Below are 17,258 nucleotides of genomic sequence, written 5' to 3'. Positions count from 1 at the left end.
TAGTCAAAACAATTCATAATGCCCACTATCAGGTGCTAGTCTGTAAAATGAAGTAAATTTAAATGTTCAAAAGAAGAAAGTGAGTGTCCATAGTTGCAGATTATATGACCGCCTGCTAAAAATTCCCCAAAGCGTCCACGCCCATAAAACTCGTGGTAGACGCTCCGCCCGCGACGCCCGGGCCCCCCACTCCCGGGCCTGCGCACCAGTGCGGGCGCGTACGCGCTTCTGGCGCATGCGCGTGGGATGGAAAGAAAAAGATGGCGGCGCCCAGTTTACCCACGCCGGTGCACGGGCATGTGGGCCGCGGCCGCTTTAGCGACGTGTACGAGCCCGCGGAGGACACGTTCCTGCTGCTGGACGCGCTTGAGGCAGCTGCGGCCGAGCTGGCCGGGTGCGAGGAGGGCGTGGGCACCGGCGGGAGAGGGCTTGGGCGTCCTGGAGAAACGGCGGCAGGCTGCCAGGGGGATAGAGGACTTTCGCCGCCCTTAGCCCAAGAAGGCGGTATCGGCCCACTTTCCGATGATTGACAACAGAACGCAGTAAATGAGATTTTTTTCCTGTAGGCACAAGTAATGACCGTGGCAGGAATCTGTCTCCTTTTGCCAAGGTGTTGCTCTGGTCTCATGAGCTCCCTGCCTACTTACCTTGCCAGATGTATCTTTTCCTGTCAACTGTTAATCTGAAGAACACGTGCCCCTAAAAGCGGCGATAGTAAAACAGGTTCGGAAGCAAACTATTCCGGGAACATTGCTTCTTCATAATATTAAATGTTTTAGTAAATATTAAAAGTCGCGTGGCGTTATTTGATTTACTTAGCACATTAAAAGCGCCCTTTAGCAACGGAAAGTCACAAAAATGAAAGAAGATGGTGAGACGGTGTAATAGGGAAGTATTTGAAATCCACTCAATAGCCTACTCTAGCAACAGTCATTAGCTACACGTGGCTACTGAGCACTTGGAAGTCGGTAGAGCAACTGAGGAACTGAATTTTTCCTTGAATTGTAAGAAATTTAAATAGTTACATGCAGCTAGCAGCCTGTAGGATCTACCTAGGACCTTATAAATATTAAAATTGATTTGTTGAAGTGTTTGCCATAAATCTTAAATTAACATAAAAAGAATGAATACATATTTTTTTTAAGAAATTTGGGTCGTTAGGTTTATTTAAAGAAGACTTGAACTGGGTTTTCTCAGGATGAAATAAACAGCTGTCAGGTTTCAAAGATCTATATTGTGTTTATTCCCTCTTAAATTAGATCATATTTTTCCACGAATAAAATGCCTCAACTCTTATGAAACTGGTTTTTCTTTGTAGACAATGGAACTCTGGGATTTGCTGGAATATAGAGTGGAACAGTACTGTTTTATAATTTATTTGTCTTATATTCTCAAGATATCCCAGAAAGATTTACAAGCACAAATTGCATTGCAAAGTATGCTGTAAAAGGAGCTGATTTTGTTATAAAGTCTTGGATATTTCTAGTCTTGGAATTCTAATTATTTATGAGACCATGATAGTTACTTAAAAAGAGAAGCCACCTGGTAAGATTCACAGACCTTAAAACCGTCTCATAAAGGCTTGTCAGATGTGTGGACTGGTTCCAAAAGTTAAAAACCCCTAGAGCTTGTTACTTGGTAGTTATTTGAGAAGTTAAGTGCTAGACAGTTCCCTAAATGCCATCAAACTGATCTTTGTACTGGCGACAATTGGTGCTTTTAATGCATGTATAAGATCAGAGGCAAGGAAATAATTGAAAGATAAAATACAGTAGAATGAAGATTTTATTATATTTACAGCATTCTAAGATTATTAACATTCTAAGATGAGATACTCAGATATTTCCCAATTAGTATATGGGTGTACAAATATGGAATTTCTTTGCTGCTCTAAATCTATCATCAGTCCAATGGGGTACCTTTTTGCCTAGGATATGATGATGGACTTATGAATGTTAGGTACTTAAAAATGATAGAGGAAATTCTTCAATAAATTTTGTAATAATACAAACCTTATCATTTTAGGAAATATTAACTAGGAGCTCCTGGGAAGGGGAGGTATCTTTAATATTAGTGTTTCTAACCCTATATTAACATTATTCCTTGCTTTTAACGTAATGTTTTGTTGAAATTAATTGAAAATGTTATATATAATATGGTAACATATAACTATTTTATGGACTTAAAATATACACCCAAAATATTAGCAATTTTGAGTTATAAAATATTAAGCACAAGGTAGATATCAGAAATTATTTATAAACTTCTTTTATATTTCCATATATTTGTAGGTGAATGATTTTGCTGGAGAAATATACATTTTAACTAGCATAAGAGTTGTTTTCTATGAAGTATATTTTAATTCTACTGTGCTCATCTTTATTTTATTGTTTTCTTTTTAGAGTGGAAATATGCCTTGAAGTAGGGTCAGGGTCTGGAGTAGTATCTGCATTCCTAGCCTCTATGATAGGTCCTCAGGCTTTATACATGTAAGTATATCATCTTCATCCACATCTTTCACTGAGAGATGCATTATGATTGCTTGAATGAAATGATTTTTGTAAGGGGACAATATATATCTGATAATGTTACTTAAGTGTTATAAAAACCAAGATTGTAAATTATGCTTCCCTAAAAATTATAACTTCATGTTCAAAACTTTTAAATCATCTCTAAATTTGATTCTTTTTTATGTCAATTATTTGATTATCAGAAAAAATAAAAGTTACTTAAATTTCTTTATAAAAAATTGGAGAATATGGAAAAATGTAAAGAAGAAAATAAAAATCACCAGTAAATTTTACCACATTTGATCTGAGTGTATTTTCTTCATTTTTTTCATTTCCTATGTTTTTAATTTAATATTGTCTCATGAACATTTTCCTATCAAAAATTCCTTTTAAATTTCATTTTTGGTGGCTGCATAGTACTCCTTCATTTAATATATCATAATTTAATAAATTCCTTCAGATATGTGTGCTTATATGTGTATTCTTCTACTCTTGGACATTATATTAATATGATAGTGTTTCTCTTCAATATAACAAATCTTCTCTTTTTCTTTGCTATTATTAAAGCATTCTAATTTTGTTTTCTAAATCTGCTCTGTATAGAATTAATTGAAAATTCCTTGAAATATTCAGTAACAGATTTGCCTCGTGGACATAAGATATGGTTTTCTTCCGTTTCTGTTTATAGGTGCACTGATATCAACCCGGAGGCAGCAGCTTGTACCCTGGAGACAGCACGTTGTAACAAAGTCCACATTCAGCCAGTAATTACAGATTTGGTGAGCTGTTAATTTTTGTCCAGTAATAATCAATTTTCTTTTCAAATAAGTTAAGGTCAAGATCTTTTAGGTCAAAGAGACTTAAGTAATTAACTTTTGACCCACCAAACAGTGCACCCCGGGCATGGGGAATCTGCGGCCTTAATACCACTTAGGACTTAATACCTTTAGGACTTTAATTGTAGCCTTTTGACTGAATCCAAATTTTATAAAACAAATCCCTTTATTTTTATTAATACATTTTTGTTTGTCTTTTATATTTTTATTTTATTTTTGAAATGAACATATTTAAAATACCAAACAATAAAATAAACTTCAACAAAATGGTCCTGCCAGATTGACCAGCACAATTAGAACATTAGTAAGCCATTAGGGCTACATTGACAGCCTCTATGCTCATGATTTAGTTCTAACTTCCCCTGCCTGACAGGTGCCACTGCTGCATAGGGCAGTTAGCGAGAGTTTATGGGAGTGGAGTATGCCAGTCTGTTATCAGCTTTTGACAACAGTGCACTGTGTTTCTGTTTGACATGGAATTTGTAAATAGTTGTACAGCTAGACAGTATGTTTTAATTCTGTCTGCTTAACAGCCCATCATGTGAAAGAAGACCAAGAGAACACTGAAGGAAAAAAAACAGATTTTTTCATGAGGATTGGGAATTGCAATATTATCTTGTTTCTGCTAATGATAAGATAATTTGCTTGATTTGTGATACTGTAATATCAACATTAAGGAAATTCAATGATCATCATCTTTATGACATTCATAAGGACTACACATATTTTGAATTAGAGGGAGAGATGGAAAAATTAATAGAAAATTAATTGCAGAAATTAATAGATGAAAAGCAAATGCAAATCAATTCTTTCAGGCAGCAATAAAACCTGTAAATAATGTCACTGAAACAACTTATAAAGTAACTTGTGTCCTGGGGGCGGGGGCCGAGGGGAAGGAAGCCATTCAGTGATGCAGGGATTGTGAAAGAATGCATTGTCGAAAGTTGTAGGATGCTTAGACCCCAATAACATTCCAAAGTACAAACAACTGCCTCTTTCAAGGAGAACCATGATTGATCAGCATTGTGAATTAGCCCTCAACTTAACAACTTCATGCAATACATAAAAGGAAAATATATAGTATTTGATCACTTCAGATGAATCAACTGACAGTACTGACTTGCTGCAGGTTTTATACTTCATTTGGGTCATAACAGAAGATTTTCTTTGCCATGAGAGTTACTTGCTTTTGAGCACTCTTGAGAACAGAACAGGGGAATAGATATTTTCAACAACTTTCAAGATAAATGTCATGAAGTTGGACTGAATTTGGTAAATTTAGTGAGTGTATGTACAGGCAGTGCACCTTCCATGACAGGAAAACATGAAGGGTTTATTGCATGGATAAAAAAGTATTAACAGATCTAGATGCTCTCGTTTCTTTTCATTTTATCTTGCATCAGCAAAATCTCTGTGCTAAAGCTACTATTTTAAGTGACACTTCACGAGAAGTTATAAGTATTGCTAACTATATTCATGCAAAGGCAATATGGCATCATCAGTTTTGTAACATGCTAAAGTTGAACCATGAGGTATTCAGTGTAGATTTGCCATATCATTCTAAAGTGTGCTGGCTATCTCAAGTACAGATGCTAGCCAAAATTTTATCTCTGCAAGAACAGATAGCTAAATTTTATGAAGAACAGAATCAGCAGTGTGAATTATTGAAGGAAGATTTCTATAGGAATGCAACATTTCTGTGTGATACTCACGTTAAATCAAAATGACTTGAATATTTCTTTGCAAGGTAAAACTAAGTCTATATAAGATTTGTGGCAAAAAAAATCCAAGCATTTTGAAAAAAGCTGTCTTTTTTCAAAACACTTCTTCAAAAGAAAATTTCGGATGAACATTTTCCCGTTAGGAAAGGTCATTGATGAGCAGGATGAAATATGTGAATGACTTGAAGGATACGCAGCTGTTATAGACTTATTATTTAACAATTGGAAAATACAATAAAAGCTTCACTGACTTTGAGAATAATGACCTCACATTCAAATTAGCATTTCAGCCTCACCTAGTTGAGATCACCAACGCACCTAAAGAACTACAGTTGGAATTGATTGGGCTCTCAGTAGATGACATTTTAAAGTCATTGTTTGATGCTAAGAAAGATCCAATTGAAATGTGGAAAAATGCAGCAGAATACCCATGCCTTCGGCAACGTACCCCCCAAAAATGCTTTCTTGCTTTTCAACCACTTATTGCTGCGAATCTATATGCTCCTACCTAACTCAAATCAAGGCACCCTAAGGTCACTGATACCCATCTAGAGGATCAACTGAAACTACGAACCTCCATGCTGCCACCAAATATTCAAATGTTTTCCAACAAAAAGCAGACACAACAAAGTCATTAAAAGCTTAGTTAACTTTAAAATTAACAATAGTTTTCATTTTTTGAAATTAAGTACCGAATAGTTAGATTTTTACAAAATAGTGTACATTTTTAAGTATATGTAACTGAATTTTCTTGAATGCGGTCTTATTTGATTACAGCTAAATTAGTGCAGCCTTCCAACATGAAAAGGTTCCCCATCCCTTGTATACTCTATAGAAAGTAAATCCTTGACTGATATAATCCAACTTTTCCACAATTCAAAAGGAATTTATACTGGCTTATTTATGTCAGGCATCTTTTGATCTGAAGTGACCACAGTTCAAGCTGGCTTAAATAAAAGTTGATGACTTCAGGCACAGCTGGCTCCAGGAACTCAAATGACATCATAGGCATCTTTTTCTTAGCTCTGAACTTCTCTCTCTGGAGGCTCTATTCCAAAGCAGTTTTTCCCTTCATAGTAACAACATGTTTGCATGTCTATATCTTATTTCTCAGCATCTCCTCAAGGAAAGAAGCTTTTTCTGCTCAGTTACTCTAGCAAAAGCCTCACAATGAGTATCATTTGAATCAACTTGGTTCATGTGCATATCTCTCAGTCTCTTGCTGTGGCTTAAGGGAATTAGAATATGGAGATGATTGGCTTCAACCTGGATAATAGTCGTATCCCAGGAACTGGGTTAGGATAAACCCTACCCAAGCCACTTGGATTGAGAATGACAGGAGATAGAGCTTCTCCAACAAAAGTCAAAGAGATAAAATCAGAAGAAAGGGAGAATGGGTCGTGGGCAGGTAAAAACAACAAATGACGGCTACAGAAGCATCATTTTATATTAAGAAGTTAACATCATCTCATAAAACATTTCTCCTTAGGAGTGCAAAAAGGTTTATTTAAAAAAATTTCTCTTAGTTATAGAACATAAATGTTTAACTTAGTGGATATAGCAATAAAGATGTGTTCAAATCTATGCAGAATATGCACTATAGAATTAAAGCTTGCCTTCTTCTTAGTTCATTTTTCAAAGGGGAACCCAGAGTGTAAACATAAGTGCTGTTGAAAAACAGAGGCTTTGCTGAACATTTTATAATATGTTTATAGTGATAGTTTAATTTCCTTATTTTTAGTGAAATGCATACAATTTTTATCTGCATGAAAATGTAAAACGTAAAAATATTTATCTCCACTTCTGTCTACAGGTGTAGCCTTCTAACATATTTTTTTCCTAAAAGCATGGGAGAATATTTTAAAAGATTGATTTGTTAATTATTTAAATCAGAGTCCAGGTTAAAACTCTAACTTGTTGTTGGGTCCATTTAGGTCAAAGGCTTGCTACCAAGATTGAAGGAAAAAGTTGATCTTCTGGTGTTTAATCCCCCCTATGTAGTGACTCCACCTGAAGAGGTAAGACATACAACAAGATTCAGTTATTAAATGTTTTTGGCTATTTTGTTTCTAAAATCAAGTGAACATCATGTGACGTCAGTCAGCTGCTGCTAACACAACACAAACTATTTTGATTTTATTCCTGTCAGTAATTGGGTACTACTGGTAGACATAGGAAAGGAACCTAAAAGTAATGGAAATACAAACTGTTCCCTTATCTGTCCTTAAAAATCCCATCCAAATCAAGTCATGGTATTTAAATTCATATATTCATATACATATATATAAATAATATATGATATACATATATGATTATCTATTATATATATTCTCTATTATGAATAAAAAATTTATAAAACAAAATCTTTATAATCAACCTTAAATTCACATAGGAATTCCTTCTGAAAGTCTCAGGTTTCCTCCTTTCGCAGGTATTACCTACTAGAAAGTGGGAAAAGTGGGACCAATTCTTATTTCAGGTAGGGAAAAGAAATAATCTTGAAATATGTAATTTTTCTCAATAGTGAAGAGGTAAAACATGTTACCCTTTTCCCAGGAATGGTCAAGGCAGACAGAGTTTCATAGTGGACTATGGTAGCTTTCCTTTAATTATTCTACCTATTTCATTCTTTCATGATTATTCTCTGGGAAGGCTGATGAATGTTACATTCACCTCTCCACCAAAATGGGAAAGCTCCATTTGGCTGCTATTACTACTTACGGCAGTTAAGTGATGAAAAAGCTGTTACTCTACTGACATACAAACTCATATAAGAAGGAAGGAAGTCATTGTCATAAGGTGAACAGCAGTTGAGAAAAATGCAACTTAATACAACTCTTTTGGAAAGCCCCCTAGAAATAAATATCCTGTGATAGAAATATTTCAGTCCAATAATCTGTTCTTGAAATTTACCTTAAGAAAATCATTCAACAATAGACTAAAAATTGAAATTCACAAAAATATACTTATTGCATCTTTATTTATGATGGCAAATATAAACCTATACATGTAACAGTAGGGAAACAGTTAAGTAAATCACGGTCTATCAGGTCTGCAAACTAGTGGGACGACTAGTGAATGAAAAGAGGCGATTCTGAGAACACGGTGACTCCAGTGGGCTTCCTTTCTCCCCTGTTCCTTAGACCAAGATAGGTGCTTCTCCTGGGCCTTAGGGCTGCTGGGACATAAGATGACTGAGGTAGGCAATGCCTTGGGCATTTTTTTGCAGTCCCAACAGAGAGAACTAATGTCATAATTTCCATGAGCTGAGCAATTAGCTAGAGAGCAGGAGCAAAATACAACATAACAAAGATGTCTTGGAGCTTAAAAACATGTTTTATACAATAAAACATTAAGAAATGAGTTCAAAGAGAATATGGTCGCTTTTGAGACCTTAATCAGTGGTCTGGAAACCCAATGAAAGGAACATTTCAGCGCACAGAGCATGAAGATAAAGAGAAGAAAATCACGAAGGTGAAAGATAAGAGACTTAGAGATCCAGGAGACATAATATACAAATAACAGGAGTTTGTACTCATGAAAAGTTGTGACTGTATTTACTGGTATCTCCAAGAACATGAAATAAGGTGCTGTTGGTTCGCACCTGTGGTCTCTGAAGGATCAGAAGTGAACACAGCAGTTGGTCCAGGTAGCAGGCAAACTGAAGGCCACCAAACATGACTGCTCCCTCATGAAGACAGAAACCTCCCTTCTGTGGCCTCTAAGAATGTGGTTGGTACCAGGCAGTCTTCCTGGAGGGTCATTTCTAGTGTGAGCAGATAAACATGGCTGAGCATCCCTGGAGAGTCATACCACAGCGGGACCCTGATCCATATTGGAGCAGAGTGACCACAGACAGGCCTGGCAGAGGCTGTGATCATCATGCACACTGGCCACAGACTATCTTACTTGATGAAACATCCAGAGAATGGGCTCCACCAAAACAAGGGAGTAAATGAAGGAAGAGGAAGCCATGAGTCCCAGAAAAAGAGGGAGTTCAACCAAGAAGAAAAGCAAAGGGAGTGCCAGAAAAGAGAAGTCTCTAGAAGGAAAGTCTTGACAAAAAACAGGAACTGATAAATTTTCTAACATGATTAACTTTGTGGAAAATTTATATAGAGAGACTTATGATAGGCATGGGAATAATTCGATTCAGAGAAAATTAACGTAGGGAATGCCATCAACAGCTAAATAAGATACTATACTTTCCCAGCATGAAATATTATACAGCCATTAAAGAATGAACTAGAACTATACCAGAAGAGATTTCCATAAGGTATTGTTGAGTGAGAAAAGCAAGATGCATATAAGTATATAGAATATAATCCTGTCTTTGTAAAACATGGACAACAAAGAAAAACCTGTGTGTGTAGAAGATAGTGGAGGGGCACACAAGCAAATCGGTAAAAGGAAAAAGTGTGACTTTTTTAAAGCAGGTATTTTAACATATTTCTCTTCTTTGTAAAATTATATATGCATATGGTTATAGCTAAAAGGGAATGATTTTTTAATGGGGAAATATGTGCCATATTAAATGAATAAATAGAAAGTATAACTGTATATAAATAACTTAAATGAAAAGATGGATAAAAGCCATAGAAGGAAACAGGAAGAAAACAGTTGTGTTGGGGTTAAAATAATTCTTGAGTGATTTCTTCAAAATATTCCTTAATTTTGAAAAAAAAAAATACATAATGGTAAGGATCTAAAGATTTTTGATACTACATAAAGTCATCGATTTTGTTTCAAGAATACAGTTAGATCGCTAGAGGAAAAATGCTTCAGTGTACCTTTATATGATAAATGGGTTCTTTAAAAAGGTCTGTTTCATACTTTAGAAGAGAGCCAGATGCACTGGGACATTTTAGAACTTTGTTTCTGTACAATAGATCTCTTATAATACAAGCTCCCCCTTCTAGCTTCTTTCTAATCCTTCTGTATTAAGTATAAAAGCTACCCATGTCTTTCAATTTAAGCATTGTATTAATAGTAACAACTATTAGTAACCCCTTAATATGGGCAGGTCGGTGTTCTCAAAACTTTAAATATACTTCCTCATTTGTTCCTAAGGGTGGATATTTTATCAGTTTTCTGATTGTATAGATGAAACTATTATTTTTCTAATTTTACAGATAAGGGGAGAAACTAATTCACAAAGATTATTAATTTACCCAAGGTCACACAAAGTAGGAAACAATGGAACTTAGATTCAACTTTACTGCCTTTTTGTCAGCAGTGAAATGGAAAATATGTACTTGTTTGGTGATATTACTTGTCAAGAAGATTCCGTTTATGATCTAAATGAAACTTGACATGAGTTAAAAGAAAACAGTCTTTCCAATTGGTTGTAGGTGGGAAGTCACGGAATAGCGGCAGCATGGGCTGGTGGCAGAAATGGTCGAGAAGTCATGGACAGATTCTTTCCAGTGGTTTCAGATCTCCTTTCACCAAGAGGATTATTCTATTTAGTTACCATTAAAGAAAACAATCCAGGTAATACAGATCAGTTTATCATTTAACCATTTACTTTGCTGAAATCAAGTTAATAATGTAAAAGACTGTAATTTATAAGGTAATCTGGCATGTTAATGAATGTAATCACAGATGACAAGTACAGGCATAAATTCATGTTGAAAGAGGAAAGAGATTTTAAGAGATAAAATGTTTTTTCATTTTAGAAAGTATTGTCTGCTCTTTTTGTTGGCAGTTTTTCCTCATTCATAAACTAATATTCAAATACAAAATCTCTAATTTCTTCTAACAGCACACTCTCAGTCTTGTGAATTTTCTTTCTACTCTCTGGTCTTCAAGCCCTTGACAATTCTACTCTTTAGTTCATCTGAAGTTTTATCATGAAGTCTATTATATGGATTTTTATATCTTGTTTTTCAGATTATAGCTAAATTGACCATAATCTTTATTTTCTTTTTCTGTACACTTGTTTGATTTTTATCTTATACCTTGTATTCTCAACCCCTCAATCACAATATGATTACTAGTTTTCCTTCTTTTTTCTTTTTCTTTTCTTTTCTTTTTTTGTTTTGTAACTCCATTTTTTTAGTTCTGTCTTTTTAGTTTTATTTATAAAAGGAAGGTTTTGCTTTTCTCAATATGCCTGAAAGAAATAAGCAACTTTATTTACTCTCACTGTGCAATAAGATTATTCAGTTTGTCCTTACCTTCATTGACCTTTTTCATCCAAAGGGAAGAATATAGGGCAGAGATTAGAGCCAATAAGTAAAAAACTGATCACTTGCCATAATAACAAGTATAATTAATATTTCCATTGAGTTCACAGTAGGCTGCCACTGCAAAGCAAGACATTCAATTTGACTAGAATCCTCAGCAACACCTTGAAAATACAAAGTGTACCCATCTGTCTGAAGTTCAGGTTCATTTCAATAGACATTTGCTTGGTATACATTGTTTTGTCAGATAAATATAATTTTTAAATAGTCTGTGTTTATCATCTTATTGAATTCTGTGATCATACACACCATCAAATGATTTAATGGATTTTATCTTTTATTTTGGTTTTCATTTTAGAAGAAATTTTAAAAACAATGAAGACAAAGGGTCTACAAGGGACCACTGCACTTTCCAGGCAAGCAGGCCAAGAAGTCCTTTCAGTCCTCAAGTTTACCAAGTCCTAACACACAGTGTGTGCTGAGAGGTACTGGAAACTGAATGCATTCAGCATATTTTGAAACTGAAGTCATTTCTTGATTAACAAGGAGTTTTTTCAGAAATTTGTCCTAAAGAAGGAGATAGAAAGGTGGGACATTCCTTTCATCCAGGAATCAGGCCTACAAATGCAAGTAAATATGTATATTATACTTATAATTTATATTTTATATATAAAAGTTATGTATGAAAGGATGTTTATTTCAGCATTATTTGTAATAGCAAAACAATGGAATCAACCTAAATATCCATCAGTAAGGAGATTGGTTTAATATTAATAATTTACAGTATATTCATTTCACTGAACTTGCAGCCATTAAACATGAGTCAGGTCTGTATATACCACATCGGAAGGGTCCATGATGTATTACTGAGTGAAATGATCAAGTTGTAGAACAGTGTTATATTGTGTGTATATTTTTTAAAAAACCAGCAAAGAGGGTATGTTTGTCTCAAAGAGTCTTAGAAGATAAATAACAAACAGGTTAGAATAGAGGAACTTTTACTCCTTTCTGGTGGCCTTTGCTTTTGCACAGTGATACTGTTGGAGAAGAACTGTGGATTATTATAAGCTTAACCAAGTGGACTCCAACTGCAACTTTTGTACCAGATGTGGTTTCATTGCTTGAGCAAATTAACACATCCCCCGCTGCCTGTTTTACAGCTGTTCATCTAGCAAATATCTTTTTCTCCATGCCTGTCCATAAAGGCCCACCAGAAGCAGCTTGCTTTTAGATGGCAAGGCTGGCAATAGACCTTCATTGCCCTACCTCAGGGGTGCATCAACTCTCCAGCTCTACGTTATAATTTAGTTTGCAGGGATTTTGATCATCTTTCCCTTCATGATATCACACTGATTTATTACATTGATGACATTTGCTGATTGGAATTAAGGAGGTTGAAGTAGCAACTATTCTAGACTTACTGGCAAGACATTTGCATGTCAGAGGGTAAGTAATCTGACTAAAATTTAGGGGCCTTCTACCTTAAAATTTCTAGGGATCTAGTAGTATAGGGCATGTTGAGATATTCCTTTTAAGGCAAAGGATAAATTGTTGGATCTGGCTGCTCTTACAACCAAGAAAGGGACAACGCCTAGTGGGTCTCTTTGAGTTTTAGAGGCAACATATTCCTATTTGGGTGTGTTGCTCCAGTCCATTCACCGAATGACTCAAAAAGCGGCTAGTTTTGAGTCGGTCTCACGAGAGGCTCTGCAACAGATTCAGGGGGCTGTGCAAGCTATTGTGCCCTTTGGGCCATATGACCCAGCAGATCCAAAGGTGCTTGAAGTGGCCGTGACAGACAGGGATGCTGTTTCAAGCCTTTGGCAGCACAGGCCTTTAAGATTTTAGAGCAAGGCCCTGCCATCACCCGCTAATAACTACTCTCCTTTTGAGAAGCAGCTCTTAGCCTGCTCCTGCTCCTGCTCCTGCTCCTGCTCCTGCTCCTGCTCCTGCTCCTGCGCCACCAAGTTGCCATGCGACCTGAGCTGCCCGTTGTGAATGGGGTGTTGCCTGACTCACCAAGACACACAGTTTGGTGTACGTGACAACACTCCGTCATCCAGTGGAAGTGGTATATGCATAATTGGGCCTCAGCAAGCCCTGAAGATACAAGTAAGTTACATGAAGAAGTGGCCTAAATGCCCACGGCCCCCACTCCTGCTACACTGCCTTTTCTCTCCCAGCCTGCACCTGTGGCCTCATGGGGACTTCCCTACGATCAGCTGATAGAGAAAGAAAAGACCCAGGCCTGGTTTACAGATGGTTCTGCATGATACACAGGCACAACCCAAAAGTGGACAGCTGAAGCACCACAGCCCATCTCTGAGACATCCCTGGTGAACAGTGCTGAAGGAAATCCTCCCAGTGGGCAGAACTTCAAGCAGTGCACCTGGTTGTTCACTTTGCTTGGAAAGAGAGATTGCCAGATATGCCATTATGTATCAATTCACAGGCTGAAGACAGTGGTTCATCTGGATAGTCAGGGACCTAGAAGGAACATGATTGGGGAGTTGGTGATGACAACACTCCATGAGGTAAATTCACAGTGCTAAACTTGAATACAACTAGTAAAATAGCCTCATACCGTATAAAATAAAGAGACACACAAGAATAAAGTGACAAATCTATCATACAGGAAGCTTTCAGATCACCTCTCTCCATTACTACTACATCAAGGAGACAAAAAAGACAGATTTGAACATAGAAATGAGCCTGGTATAAAAGACTAATATAGAACTCTGAAACCAACAATACATGGGATGTTTACAAACATAATTACATATTAGACCAAAAGAAAGTCCCTATAGAAGTCAAAGAATCCGTATGATATGGCTCATATTCTCTAACTATAAAACAATTAGGTTATAAATTGGTAAGGAAAAATAAATTTTAGAACTCCCCATACACTTAGACAATTTAAAGTTTGATTCTAAACAATTCATAGGTTAAAGAAGAAATAATGGACATTTTATTATAAAAATTACTGAACAAAGTGTGAACTCAAATGTAAACTAAGAAATATAACTGTTAATTTAAGAAAAAAAGAACAAAGAAAATGAACAAAAAGGCAACAAACTGATAAAAAAAAAAAATCAGGCTAGTGTTAACCCATGGGAGAGGAGACAGGGATGGCAGTGGGGAGGGGAGGAGAAGCAGGCATCCAGGTGGACACCTTAAAGGTACTGGCCATGTTCCCCTTCTTAAAGGACAGAGGGTTTTCCAGTGTACATTTTCCTATTTTGAATTCATGTGAACAGGACCACGATCTTGCATTCTATGTTATTCTCATGCACAGAGCTTCAACTGCAAGGGTGAACAGGAACACGACTAAGAGGCCCTTAAATGTTAACAATTATATTCGGCCTCTCCAGCCTAGGATAACTGGTAGTCTGTTATAGCAAAATGTCAAGAGTTCTGGACCAACAGATTTTAAGAACCAGTGTTGTTGCTTTCAAGTGCCTACATCACATTGACGACAGGGATAAGGGCAATGCGGTGTCGCTGTGTCAGTTTATCCATTCTTGACCCTGCTACAGACTCATAAGCCTGTGATCGTGGGACCTTAATGACTCCCTTAGACTCCCCCTTGCACCAAAATGTAAATAAGAAAAATAACTATGATATTTTAAAAAATTGTTTCAGTTTTTAAAGATCTTTATTGTTTAAAAATAAAATCTTTGTTATAATCAAAAGAAAAAAATGGCTGATAATGAGAACTTGAGTATCAGAATTTAGGAAATGCAATGTAAGTAAAACTTAGAAGGAAATTTATGGCCTTGAATACTTATACCAGAAAAGAACAAAGGCTCAGATTAATATATACTACAAAGTGTCCAATTTGAGAAGTTAAAATAAATTCAGACAAAGTAGGAGAAAGGGGGAATATAATGAAGATAGCAAAAAATCAATTTTAAAAATAAAGATACAGTAAGATATCAAAGGATAAATATTGAAAAACTGATTATATTGATAAATAAAAAAAACTGAGAAGGCATAAATGAAAAGATGATATTATGACTACTTTGATACCGGTAATTTTGAAGTGGAGAGGAAGTGGAAAACCCAAGAGCAGTGGGTCTCGGGCTTCAGCATTCATCACAGTCACCTGCATGGCTTGTTAAAGCACAGAGTGCCTCACTGAGTAGGTCTCGGGTGGCATCTGAGAATTTGCATTTCTAACAAGTTCCCAGGTGTGGTAAATTAAATGATTCCCCCCCCTAAAGATACCAGAGCCTAATCCCTAGAACCTGTACATGTTACTTTATATGGCAAAAAGATGAATATTACTTTATAAGTCAAAAGATGTTATTAAATTGGGGATCTTGAGATGGGGAGATTTTCCTGGATTATCTGTGTGGATGCTAAAATGCAATCACTTACGTCCTTTAAGAAGGAGGCAGAAGAAGATGCTACCACAGAAGAGGAGAAGATGATGTGATTGATCAGAGAGGCAGAGATTGGAGTGATATGATCAAGAAATGTCAGCAGCCACTAGTAGTTAGAAGAGGCAAAGAGCAGATTCTGCCCTAGACCCTCAGGAGGAAGTGTGGCCCTGATGACACCTTGATTTTGGTCCAGCATAACTCATTGCAGATTTCTGACCTTGTTGTCTGTGGGAGAATATATTTCTGTTATTTGAAGCCACCATATTTGTGGTAATTTGTTATAGCAGCCACAGGAAACTCACCAGGTGATGATCATGATGCTAGTCTTAAAGAAATAAAGCTTATCAAAACTAATAAATAAAAAACCTAAATAATTATATGCTTACTATGAAACCGCCCTCAAAAAACTAAACAATTTTAGGCACACGTGATTTTATAAGGGAGTTTTACAAAATTTTCAAAGAACAGACTTCAGTTTTGTACAAATTCTTCCAGAGAATCAAAAAAGAATGCCTACTCCTGTGTTAGTGAGAATAAGATAATTGTCGTAACAACCCCCAAATCTCCGTGGCTTAACAAATTAAAAGGTCCTTACCTGTGCTCAGGTTACAGTCCCCGGTGGTTGTGGGAAGGGAAAGATAGGAGTAGTCCTTGGGTTTCCACGATGTTATTCAGGAACCCAGAGTCTTTCCATCTTGTGATGCCACCATCTCCAACATTGACTTTCAAGGATGGAATTTGACACGTGGGAGATTTTTATGTGCTGGGTCTAAACGTGGCTTCCATCCCTTCCACCTATGTATGTTTCATTGGCCAGAACTCTTGACACACGGCCCCAACAAAACTGCACAGATCAGCAAAGCTAATTCAGCCATCCCAGAGAGAAGAGGAAATAATTGTAGCACACTAGCAGCTTTTGCTTTGGGGGAGGAACTCTCTCTCTTATTGTTCTCTTGTGATTCAACTCTGCCCGAAAGAATGTTCTGCCTTATTCTTTCCCTTGCCACATTTGAGACGGGTGTTATCTGGCATCACCATCACATCCAGCCTCTAACCTCAAAGTTACCATGGACAGGGAAAAAACAACGGAAGATAGTGCATGGGAGATTTTTATAGCCAAACCTGGAAGTACCATACATCACTTCTGTCCACATTTTGATGGCTAGAACTTCTTGGGAATTGAGACATTTTTGCAGTTGTCTTCCTGCCCAAGGGTTGTTTTGAGGTCTATTCAAAGGTCATAGATTTTTCTGAGTGTTTTGTTTTGACATCAGATTTCCTCAAAAACTTAGTAGGCTTCTAATACATTTTCTGCCAGTCAGTCCTAAATGCTGGTCACTGTATGTAATTTACTTTGTCCTAGACATAGTTCTCAGATCTGCTTTATATATATGCTTCCTCCTACCAATGCCTTTTCTTTTTTAGAAATGGTGGATTCAGGTGGGATGATAGCACTCTTGATTGGATCCTAATAAAATTATGTCATCCTTACTGTTTGGGATCTAGAAGCTGTCAGATTTCTCAATCGTTCAATACACCACATTTGTAGCCTCCATGTCTTTTCATTACATCTTATAAATTTGTCTGTTTTTTCCTATAACACCTCGTCAAATACAGT

At 36.5% G+C, this 17,258-nt stretch overlaps 1 protein-coding gene across 1 annotated transcript; it reads left to right on the top strand.

Moving 5' to 3' along the window:
• The first annotated feature begins 260 nt into the window (after positions 1-260).
• N6AMT1 (N-6 adenine-specific DNA methyltransferase 1) lies at positions 261-12,532 on the top strand. The gene is made up of 7 exons (XM_069472411.1): positions 261-394; positions 2,403-2,489; positions 3,199-3,289; positions 7,002-7,085; positions 10,419-10,560; positions 11,614-11,885; positions 12,288-12,532. The coding sequence occupies exons 1-6, from the start codon at positions 261-263 to the stop codon at positions 11,718-11,720; spliced, it is 645 nt and encodes a 214-aa protein (XP_069328512.1). The 3' UTR covers positions 11,721-11,885; positions 12,288-12,532.
• The last annotated feature ends 4,726 nt before the right edge of the window (positions 12,533-17,258 follow it).

The sequence above is a fragment of the Eulemur rufifrons genome, chromosome 7, assembly GCF_041146395.1.
Source record: "Eulemur rufifrons isolate Redbay chromosome 7, OSU_ERuf_1, whole genome shotgun sequence".
NCBI classification, from domain to species: domain Eukaryota; kingdom Metazoa; phylum Chordata; class Mammalia; order Primates; family Lemuridae; genus Eulemur; species Eulemur rufifrons.
The sequence above is the reverse complement of the archived record's forward strand: the minus strand, read 5'-3'. Positions and strand labels throughout refer to the sequence as shown.

What these genes read in the sequence shown, in the direction of transcription:
- N6AMT1 (XM_069472411.1), top strand. Translation starts at nt 261, where the DNA reads ATGGCGGCGCCCAGTTTACCCACGCCGGTGCACGGGCATGTGGGCCGC. An exon ending in GCTGCGGCCGAGCTGGCCGG is followed by an intron (nt 395 to 2,402) that starts GTGCGAGGAGGG and finishes TTTTCTTTTTAG; the next exon opens with AGTGGAAATATGCCTTGAAG. An exon ending in GGTCCTCAGGCTTTATACAT is followed by an intron (nt 2,490 to 3,198) that starts GTAAGTATATCA and finishes TTCTGTTTATAG; the next exon opens with GTGCACTGATATCAACCCGG.